Source organism: Seriola lalandi, unplaced genomic scaffold, assembly GCF_002814215.2.
Source record: "Seriola lalandi dorsalis isolate HSWRI2012SDOR001 ecotype SW California unplaced genomic scaffold, Sedor1 jcf7180002054892, whole genome shotgun sequence".
NCBI classification, from domain to species: domain Eukaryota; kingdom Metazoa; phylum Chordata; class Actinopteri; order Carangiformes; family Carangidae; genus Seriola; species Seriola lalandi.
In genome coordinates this window covers 910,227-922,144 of record NW_019525444.1, presented here as the reverse complement: position 1 = coordinate 922,144, position 11,918 = coordinate 910,227, and the positions used below count along the sequence as shown (strand labels likewise).

Below are 11,918 nucleotides of genomic sequence, written 5' to 3'. Positions count from 1 at the left end.
TCAGAATCAGCTACTTATCACAGGTAACCGACACAACTTCCTCCTCATTCATCCCCGCAGCGCCACAGAGCTTTACACAGTGTAGACGCCGAGCGTCTACTGACTTCAATGGGGAAACATAGAGTGGGTTGTTCCACTGCAGCCAAACTAGACGGTCATTGGATAAATGCTGGGCTTTGTCCCGCCCATCGGACGCTCAGCGTCTCTGGGGGTATATGGGGCAGTGGGCTGGCCCAGACGCTCGGCTTCTGCATGATGATTGGATGATCTGTCTGAGGCTGAGTCCCTTTTTGATTGACAGCGAAATGAGCGAATCAGCGATCTTGAAGTATAAGCATCCACCGAAGCAGTTTTCAAGTTTTTCATTCCGTTGTTCGGAGTTGATCTGGAGACGTTACTGATCCTCAGCGACTTTGTCTTTGTTAAAAACGACTAGCGTTGTGTTTGGCGACTCTCTGCGAATTTACATTTAAATAAACGGACACATTTTATGATGTAGGCCGAAAATGAGCTTCCCCTCATAATAAGACCAGCAGCCGCCACTGCATTAGACATACATTTTCCTTGTGGACTGAGTGTTTGACACTTTCACAGTATTAATATAAAACCTAGACCTGCTTCATAATCAAAAGACACATGTAAATCTCACTTAATACAATATGGGACCTTTTAAGAATGACACTATATATATCTATAAATATGATTATCCCCATGAATAAAAGAAGCTCACCACCAAAAAGCAACATGTGGCCAGAGGTGTAGAAAACATGCTTCTGCAGTGATTGTATTTTTAAACATTTGCAGAAACATGATGGTGCTCGTCTCTCTGACTGACTCTTGTATTGTATGTAGAAGTACCTGAAAGGACACCACTACAAATACCCAAATCCAAATACATACCACCCTTGTTTTCAATATTCATAAAATACTCATGAATGAATGACATGTTGTTATTTTAGTGCAAATTAGATTTTATTGACCAGTTCGTCATTTTACACTTAGACTTTATGAGGCAGCGTCATGATGCAGTACGTACTGTAGATAAAGGGTAAACAACTTAATTAATACAATACAATAACCTTGTTCACCACACCCATCAGATTTGGCAACTGATCACAAGGCTTTCACTTTTGACACGTGTTCTTCGCTGCGATTTTACAAGGCGGATCTGCTGGAGGCCCCAAGTCCATAAACATTAGGTGAAACTAAATAGTATATAAGCTTTTAAAACTTAGTAAAACAATGAGGTATTTCTGTGAATGTTAAAATGAAGAAAAGGTGCATTAATTTATTGATATATCCTCTCTTTGGTCTTTCATCAAAAAGTTCAGAACTGCACAGATTTCTATGTCACAAGCTAGAATAAAGAGGAAAGAGCGCAACACAGAGTACAGTTCAGAGTAAATGTTTAACCTTAAATTTTCCTGTAACTGGCTTCAAAGTTAGAAAAAATATTTTTCTACTACTGTATGACAATGTCACATACATTTCCTTGACTTGCTCCTGCTAATGCTTCACTGAAGCTACATTATTCAAATATTCTCCGATCAAAGAGGCCATCTCCATGTGGTCACTCTGTGGAATCCAGCATACTTTTGTCTTGTCAAGGTTGTTGCATCTTCAGTCTTTGGTATGGCAAGAATATAAGTAGGGGAATGAGCAATGCTGAACCAAACACATTTGACTGATGAAAAGATAGGTGGGGTCGAAGCGGGTAAACATATATTATGTAAAAAGATTTCAATAAACAGGAGATTATAAAGAATATAGCTTAGTTAAGTGTTTGTAGTATAAGGTGTCGGCCTTAGCGGCTCTGAATGGACTCTGGCTGGATATGAAGCCGGGTCTTGGTGGCCAGGGCTGCCTTGCGGGTCATAGTGGTGCAGCGGGTCAGGATCTCCTCAGTCTTGGGTCTGGGCGGCATCCTGGGAGCCCCTTCGCTGCTGTCGGACCTGATCGATGCAGAGCTCTCAGAGGCGGTGGTGGAGCCGCGGCGGACTGAGGCTCCAGGGAGGCCTGAGGGGCTCCGGCGCTGCGCTTCATCTTTCAAGCTCGACTCGCTGCTTGAGGAGAAGCCGGAAAGGCTGGAATCCACGCTGGTGTTGCTGGCGTTGCTGGCGTTGCTGGTGTTGCTGGCGTTGCTGCGGCTGCGCGAGCGGCTGTCTGAGGTTGAGGAATCCCTCTCCGGCTCTGTCTGCAACCAGGTCTCAGAGAGAACATCCAGAGATTGGGCCTTGTGGAGCCGCCCAGGCACGCTGGGCTCGCCTCTGGACTGACCTGGAGAATCCGTTTCTGGGTTGGTTTCTTCGTTGATGCCGGCTTGATAAGAAGCCTGAGCTTCCCTGCTGGTTGCCAGGTTCAGAGTGGAGCTATGCAGCTTTCTCTGCAGGCTGAAAAGGCCGGCTCGTGGGTTGTTGTATGGTTGCAGATACATGGAGGGGATGTAACCCGCCTTGCCATTGAATCTGGAGAGAGGATTGCAAGGAAAAGAGAATTTATTTCAACCTGTAAATCTTAATTTAAAACAGTTTGCAAAGATAACATCTTGTATTGAATCTAATCTTATGGCACTGAAAAACTGCGGTGTGTCAGCTCTTATTTCAGTAAAGTTATCCTTTCTAACTCTAGATAGACAATGGTAACTTTGTGATCAGACTATTAGACGGACAGGATTATGGGCGTACCTGATAAACCACCAGCCGTTGTCAGACTTTCTCAGCACCTCCACCACAGAGCCAATGGCCACAGACACCTCATCATCCTTCTTGGTTGAGTAACTCCTCACGGCACAATACAGGGCACCTAAAGGTCACAAACAACAACAAAAAAATGTCTTGAGACATGTAGTAAAAATAAAGACAAACATACTAATTGTCTTTATAAATAACAGAGTTTTGGTAGCAGGGAATAGATGCATATAACTTTCAGTGGTAAAAGAGTGCTCCTCAGTGTTGGCTGTTTGTAATGACAGTTAATCTCTCACCTGCCATCTGGAATCCAGCGTCATCATCATCCTCTCCCTCCAATACCTCCAGATAGGGAGCGGGAAACCAAGCCAGGCGCTTATCCTCGTTCTCCACCAGCCACCAACCTGGAGAGAGAGAGAAACAGATATGAGTGTGACGATAACTCTAAGTCCAGAGACAGATGTTTGCAACTGGAAAGATAAAATTCCTCAGTTATTTTGATTTCTTATTGTATTTTTTAGTAAGTTAAAGCTCTGACCTGCAGGGTCTTTGATCAGGACGTCCAGCTTCTCATCCACAGCGACCTTAAAAGGACGATTCTTGGTGTCCTTTGTCTCATATGCGGCCACGCAGCAGTAAGTCTGGGTGACAAACGGGTGGGTGATGCCGCCTGCATGCTGGCCAGTGACACCCCCTCCTCCACCATCGGATCCATCAGACATATCAGACAGCAGGATCATGACGCTGTGCGAGAGAGAGAGAGAACAATTAGTTTTGTAATTATCAAGATGCCCTGATTTACGACATAATTTGCTGCTCGTTTAAAACCCGTCGTGAACACACAGCCTACCTGTTCTTGGTGAAGTCTGGCTGCAGGTCCTGGTCTTTGGGCAAGAAGAACCGCGTGACCTCTGAGCTCCGAGTCACGGTTTGGTCGCACTTGAGCAGGTCGTTGCAGTAGCTCTCCAGAAACTTCATGCGTTTGACAGATTTCTTGGATCCTTTCTGCTGGAGGCTGCTCCTCCTGGCCTTTCCTGGAAAGAAAGGAGGAGAAACACTCCAAAGTTAATACATCTGCAGAGAAGACGACGAGCATAAAAACTGGATTTGTAAACATTTTTCTTATGATTTATGAAATGATGGTCTTTTCTCAATGCTCACATGCCTTACACTTCTTTCAACAAACATACAATAAAGAAATACTTCATATACATATGCATAAAACATGCACAACAATTATTCAGACTGATGGGATGCTATGGTAAGCAAGTTTCATAGCTGCTTATAATTAATTACATGTAACTAACTAAAATAATAAAAAAATAATCTTACCCCTAAATTTGGGGATCACTCTGTCGTTTCTCCTTAAAGGGTTCATGTGAGGGAACTTCTTTTTCAGCTGCCTCTGTTAAAATAAAAATATATATGTTATTAAGCGTAGGACTTCCTTTTGATTTTAAATGGGATTTTTCACTGTTGTTGATTTTGACTTACATGAAATTTCTTGAAATCCTGGAAGGACCTGTAGATAATCACTTCAGTCTCATCAGACCATAACACAGATATCATGAACATCTGTGAGGGTTAAAAGAAAAACAAAAAAAACTGTCAATCAAAGGCAGCCCAGATTCTAACGGTTTCATGATCAGATAATAAATTGAAATAAAAGAAAATGTTGTTCCCTGAGGTCTTAACTCACCTTGAGTTTTGGTGCGTCCCTGTGGACGCCTCCAATCATGCGGGCACTAATAACAAAGCGCTGTTCACCGGCCATCGTGTCCCTCTTTGTATCGACGCTCGCTGGATGAATAGATGCTTGATTGGCCTTCAGTCTCCTGTCTGTCTGCCTCAGCTGCTCTAACAGCACGAGCAGCCGGCTGCAGTAGTTATAGGTCTCACATGAAGGAGGCGGAGAGAAGGAGGCGACTGAAACACACCTGAATGCTGCAGAATATGACGCGAACTTCCGGAGGTGGATTTTTTTTTTTTTTTTTTTTTTTTTTAATTACTCAAGTGATCATTACACAAACTGTATAGAATATAGTTGGTCTGGAAACCCCCCAAATTTGTAACAGTTATATAATGACAGATCATTATTTTGCACTTAAAAGCCCACAGACATGATAATGATATAATTGATTAATTGCTGGATTTATCACATTAACAGGCAATTGTTTACTGGAAGAGGACTTTTCATTAAGTGACAAATAATGATTGATGATATAGATTTGAAGTTAGCGCTTCGAATTTTCACCAGTTACCTAAATACAATAATTATTTGTCATAAAATCTGGGATACATGTTCTGTGACAAATTGCATGGTTTATATAAAAGGAACAATTTGATATTTTGGGGACTTTTATTTTTTAGATATTAAGCTAATGGAAACAGCTAGCCCCAGCCATCCAATGTACTGACTGTACGCAGATGTTAGCCGTTAGCTTAGCTAGAAACTGGTTCAACAAAAGTGAGCGTGATAGTGAAATTCAACTGCTGTGTGTAATTTCTCTTCAGTCTCTCTCCTTTTGTTAACCCATGGTTACCCTCCTTTTTGTATTGTGTCCAAATGCTTATGAAGCAGATTCAATCAGTTGAAATATTCATGTCTTTATTTCATTTTCAGTTACTCTGGGCAAATTTTCACCCATTGTGTGTTCATCAACGTGTTTGCAACTGAATGCTTCACATTCTGTCTGAGTATAAGGCATAGCTCATTGATTTCAGGGGTTGTAAGCAGTTATCATGCTCCAAGGACAAGCAGGGAATAACTTGGCATGTAGCCTCTTGTAAAACAGCAATGTTTTGTTTTTACAGTTTTTTATGAGTTAATCGAGACATAACATGTTAATAAAAGAGCTTTAGAGGTTCTAATAGGTGGATTTGTTTAGATTTGGACAGAGCCAGGTTAACTGTCTGAAAGTTTCCTTTAATATCAGATGATGCATTATAGTATATTTCCCATAATAGTGGTACCTTTTTCTAGGTTTTGATTCTATGCACCAGTTGAAGACAAAGACAGCTAAGAAAGTTTTTTTTTTTTTTTTTTTAAGGAGGCAAATCTGTTTGGATCTTCTCAAGAATTATTACTGTGTCTCCTGCCCACTCCGGTTTTCTTTAAGCACTTCCTGGTATTTCTTGTATTCTCAGCCCCCATAATTAAGACATATATTGCACGTGCAATCATGTCACACTTGTCATCTGGCAGCAATATGCCTTATCAGCTCTCTGTGTGTGTGTGTGTGTGTGTGTGTGTGTGTGTGTGTGTGTGTGTGTGTGTGTGTGTGTGTGTGTGTGTGTGTGAGACTAAATAGTTAAGGGCATGCATGTGTGTGTTTGTGGGAAACAGGTGTTTCTTCAAAGTGAGGATTTCAGGAGAGGGCAGAGTCCGACAGGGTTATCCCAAACACTCATCTGATGGATGTGGGCGCAGAGTCCTTGTCTGAAGCACTGCCAGGATTTTGTACACACAAAAACACCAGTGTTATGGTGTAAAGGTCAGGACTGTCCAGTTTTGTGTCTGACCTGAGAGGATGTCAACACCTCAGTGTAAAACCACATGAGGTTTTCCCCACTGAGACCATGAGTCTTACTTTTTTGGGCATTTGTTGATGACACGAGCAGGAAGAGGCACCGAGAGCAGTACATGAGATGTATTGTACTGAACAAGACACACTAAAAGATGCAACACACAGTCATTCAATCCCAAAAACAGTCTTTCATGGACACAGTCACACAATTACTACCTCAATCACACTGTCTTATAAATCATATTGTGGCAGCGCATTAAAACAGGAGTGCATGACACACATCAACAAAATGTTAGTGGAAAGTTATGAGTTGCATGCAGTCATGGTATGAGAATAATATGTCTTTATGTCTGACAGGTAGCTCATGATGTCTCAGAAGATGCAGTCACACTAATGCAACGACATCAGTCCTCTGCAGATTGAGATTTAGCCACAGTATTGCTCACATTATCTTCTGTTTTCATTTGTGCTGCAGTATCAACTTCACTGTGGAGTGATCAGCTTTGTTTGCCTTGTGTATAGACCATTGCGGTCTACACACACACGCACGCACACACACGCACGCACACACACACACACACACACACACAAGGACCAATAAATGACTGTTATCAATAAAGAAAACAGTCATACAATAATAAAATACTAAAAGAGTTTGTTTTGAAGTGAGTAAGACTGGAAAGAAAACCTAGGGGAAACAAAACAATCCATTAAAATAAAAACTAAAATAAATAAATAAATAAAATAAACATTCAATTAAAAGTCAGACTAAAGAGGCAGGTGTAGGTCTAGATGCCATAGTAATAAAAGGATGGTTCATTGTGGTTTTTTTGTTCTGATTTTGGGTATAATTAAAAGGCCACTACTAGAATCTTGAAGTTTCACAGGATAAAAGCAAATCTGATAAATAGGTAGGACCAAGACCATTAAGGGCTTTATAAACCAGTAAAGAACTCTTAAAATCAATTCCGAAGCAGCCAGTGCAGAGACATTGAAATTGGTGTAATTGAGACAGAAACGGTGGCTTAGTTATGTCTTAGTTATGTGCATGATGTGGGCCTGATCAGGGTCAAAGGTGCATCCTATGATTTTCACTTGTTTACTGAGGTTTAGTGCTAGGGCTTGCATTTTTACATTGAGTTTCTCTCTTTGAGCTTCACAACCGATGACCAAGACCTCAGTCTTGAGCTGAAGAAAATTCTCTGTCATCCATAATTGAAATCTAACATATAGTTTAAAAGGGCATCGATTGGCCTTGGGTCATCAGGAGACATGGCAATGTAAAGCTGTGGGTCGTCAGCATAGCTATGGAACTTGATACCATGCTTCCTGATGACGTTTCCAAGTGGCAGGATGTAAAGGTTAAAACAGTGTAGGACCTAAAATTGAACCTTGATGAACACCACAATTCCTTTTATAGCTTTTAGATGAACATTCATCCATTCTGACCAAAAATTCTCTGGAAGATAAGAAAGAATGGTCTAACATATCAAAGGCTGCGCTTAAGTTGAGTAGTACTAATACAGAGGGTTTTTTGATATCCATATCGGACCTGAGGTCATTTACAACACTAGTGACTATAGTACTGTCTACAGGTACAATAATTAGTCCGAAAACCAGATCAGTGTTTGTCAAAAATAACGTGAGGTTTCATAGAATCATTTAACTGATTAAACTCAAGCATCTCTAAAATTTTACTTTTTCTGTAGTTATCAGGTACGGAGGCATCTCAATTGTTTGTCTTCAGAAGAGGTTTAACTATGCTGGTCTTAAGAGCAGGAGGGAAGAAACCCATCTGAGGAGAATAATATAGTAACTCTTCTTTTATTGGAAAATAACTTTGCCAAATATCGACCAGGACAAAATTCTCTAGTGTTTCCTCATGTAAAAAAAAAATGTTTCCGTGAATTTGATCAAATAGTATCTGCAAAATATTGTACACACTGCTACACTTCATAAAAACAGGGTTAACTAAACGATCAGTGGTTGAGAAGAGGATTTCGGGGTTGTTTCTGTTGGCAGTAATCCGTTTTGAGAAGTGAGCTTTTCTTGCATGCTTAATTGCCTTACTGTAAATGGTCATAAAAGTGGTCACTGGGAAAGTTTTCTTAAGGTGCGGTTTGTGTGTCTTTATGGATGTGAGATTATTTTAAAAAAAATGAGACTATCAAAACTTCAAACAAATGACTTTAATCAGTTTAGCTAATAGCTAATCATTGTATATATTAATGTGAATGTCAGTTAAACATTTAAAACATCAAATAATTTCTGATTTGGAGTAATATGGCTGTTAATGTGATATTTAATATGTTGAATTTAAATCTGTAGAAAGAAAAAAAGTATTTAAAAGTTGGCTGATATCTACCATGTTGTTGTACATATTACATTCCTCTGTGCTCTGAGACCCCGAAGAAATGAGAAAATGAAGAAGATATAAAAAAATAATTAAGAAATAAATAAAATAATTTCATTTCACCTTGCCCTGATTTTTAACCTCTGACAAAAGGTGTCTCTTCAGAACGATAACTGATTAGCTGGTGTTGAAACACATGTGATTTCACACAGGAAATGGTTTCTGCACTTGTCACATAATTTATGATTGATTTAACATGTAATTGATCAAGCCTTCTGAAAAAAACATACAAAAACATTTATCCAACTGTAAACTATGTGAAATGACAGATTTAATTTTACTGTTCATAATTCCTCTGGCTTCTGTGATAACTGTTCTTTGTAAGTTGTTGGTGCACATTCCTCAGGGCATCAACACAGAGGACTCATGGAGATTGTTTATTGGCTCATAGATAATAAGATTTTTTGTGAGGATCTGATACCTGAGATTAATGACTCCCTCTGTCAGAAAGACAGTGGCTGTCTGTGGGTGGAGGGTGGGAGAATCAGCAGGATTTTCCACATAGCACCACACATCATTTTGTTTGATTTGGACTGGCCTCACAATCACCTCTTTGTTAAGGCTGCCTTGAAACTGACAATGGAAATGTCAGAGAATTTGTCCAGGTGCATGGCTCATACTGCAGCTGTCATTTTCCTCTGTTTCTACTGAAATTTTACCTGAATAAGCGTGTTACCGTGTTGCAAAATCCACAGGCTAGAAAGAAAAAAAAATGTTTACTTGACAGATTCTTTTGCATGTTTTATCAGTGTGAATCACATGTCTATTTTAATTAATAAGTGATACTTATTACAAACAAGGAAAAGGATGTCAATGTTTCCTGTCAGGTTATTTTTGTAATGAGGAAAAAAATTCATGTGTCTTGTGTGTGTTTAATCAAATACAGACAGGTTTTGCATGCATTTCTTTGACTGTGTTTCCCTTTATGAGAGCTAATCAAACATCTGCTCTTTGAGATTAGGAGAACAGAGAAATGACAAATACAACACTTACCGCAAACCACACTAGTGAGGACGTGACATGCGGTACCATTTATGACTTGTAGTACAACCCATGACAAACATTGCCAAATTCTTCAGAACATCTAAGGTTGCACAAGTAGGTGTAAGAATGATAAGTAATCCCACAGAAATTGCAGACATAAAATTCATTCATCTTGCTTTCAATTACATGGACTTGCATCAAAAATGGAGCCATTGCTTTTGCTTTTATTTGATTAAAAAGAAGACACTGTTGGTTGCATGCACTGGAGACAGATTTGTTAAAGTGATATGCTTCAAAAAGATCTGGAAGATTCTGGATATCATATCATTATTTAATTGTGATAAAATAAACAAAAACATACATGGATACCAAAACAGAATCAGTTTGTCACACAAACACAGAATCCAAATCTGATATTTCTGTTGTTATAATATTTCTGACACATGCTATAAAAACTGCACTGCAAGGAAGCTGCAGATGTGAATTTCACGCTACCCTTGCAAAATAGTGGAAAAGCTGTTAATTGACACCATTTAAACATTACTTTTTCTCAACAGTGACACTTCCTTTGTCACTTCCTTGAAGAAGTGGCCAAAGGTTTGGCCAGTAGTCTAATTATACACAGAAAGAGGTGGGGTCAGTGGATCAGGGCTTCTGGGAAGTTTCTAAGTAGTTTACAATCACAAGGAGACGGAAGTTGAGTAGTAGTAAACAAAGCAGATTACAATTCTTTCACCATTGCCAGGAAATCAGTTCTTAGTAGACAAATATGTACACGCACGCACACACACACACACACACGTGCACAACAGCAGCTTACCTCACACTGATCTGTATAGTTTGCACCTGAACACCCCCCCCCCCGAGAAACGTGAGTCACACAAACTACAATAAACAATGTTGTAATCAATCATGTGATCCACATTCCCTGCAGATGTTATAAATATTTCCTTTATGTATTTATTAATTATCCCTTTGTTCTACTATTTCAACATTGCGATCTTCTGATTTAAGACTCCAAAACAATCACATGCACATAGATTTTTCTGCCTAATAATTTCCTTGTGCTGTTCAACATCCTTCATGCTCGTTCTTCTATCTTCTTCTCACATTTTAGGCCTCTCTGTAGTGACAGCATCAAACTCATCCATCACTGGCTACACCTGAATTTGGTTTGGCAGAGAATAAATGAAAACCTTCACCTGCTGCTGGCACTACAGGAAAATCGGGGATCACCAAAGTCTCTGGGATTAATCCTCTGGGAATAGATGTCTCTACCAGATTTAATGGCAATCCATCCAAACATTATGATGACATTTCAATAAAATCCTCAAATGTCAACGTCATGATGGCCCTGGAGGAGAAGTCAGGAAATAATCGGATTTCTGGGTAGATTTAGTAGATTTCTCATGTTCTCAATTTCATGGCAATCAATCCAATAGTTGTTGAGATACTTCAGTCTGGACCAAAGCAGTGGACTGACCGACCACAGGCAGATATTCATTATCATCTCCAGAAGTGTCAAAGGTTCAATACACTTATAAAATGTGGCGCATTTGTTTGCACTTGAAATCCATTTCACCTACAAAACCCAACTACCAGACCATAGGCACCGATACCGTGGGTGCTTCCGGGCCCGAGCACCCACTAAAAATGCCTAGCACCCATGGCAAAGCTTCAATAGGGGCCAAATTTAATTCATAACAAACTCCAGGTTGGTGTTAGGTTGCATCAGCAGTAGAGACTAAGGCCCAATCCCATTGTCCCCCATAAACCATAAACCCTGAACCCTCACAGACTTAATTGACATCACCTGGTGAGTGACTGAGTGTGAGAGGCTGCAAGGGGACATAAGTGCTGTCCCATTCCTCATGTTACTTTGATTAAGTCAAAAACATTTGCATTCAATTGTGGGACCTTTGATTGTACATTTTTATTCCCTCCCTTCACTTCCTGTTTGTAAACAAAAAGAAATGTTGGATCAGATCTGATGTGTGTGTGGGATTGGGCCAAAAATCCATAAACTGTACGGCCAAAACTGACGTGATTTGATTCGCTGACCATATCCGTCACCACCAATCACAGAGCGCCTATCAAATTGATCCAATATAGCATTTACCACACTTCCACCTGAGCTAGTACACGTTGCGCGTGCACGGTACAGCGGGGTCAAACGGCGGGGTCAAACGACAGCGTCAGTGTGAGTCACGGCTAGCTAGCAACTTGTTTTGACCAAAGAGACTTTGCTTCAACAAAATGGACAAATTTGAAAATCAGAAAACCAAAAACGCCGAGTGAAACTCCGAA

The 11,918-nt window shown here is 40.1% G+C and overlaps 1 protein-coding gene across 1 annotated transcript; it reads right to left on the bottom strand.

Annotated features, from left to right (window-relative positions):
• Positions 1 to 947: 947 nt before the first annotated feature.
• noxo1b (NADPH oxidase organizer 1b) lies at positions 948 to 4,544 on the bottom strand. The gene is made up of 8 exons (XM_023429238.2): positions 4,387 to 4,544; positions 4,182 to 4,262; positions 4,020 to 4,092; positions 3,538 to 3,721; positions 3,226 to 3,431; positions 2,984 to 3,091; positions 2,685 to 2,802; positions 948 to 2,465 (listed from the first exon to the last, which is right to left on the bottom strand). The coding sequence occupies exons 1-8, from the start codon at positions 4,459 to 4,461 to the stop codon at positions 1,805 to 1,807; spliced, it is 1,506 nt and encodes a 501-aa protein (XP_023285006.1). The 5' UTR covers positions 4,462 to 4,544; the 3' UTR covers positions 948 to 1,804.
• Between the last annotated feature and the right edge of the window lie 7,374 nt (positions 4,545 to 11,918).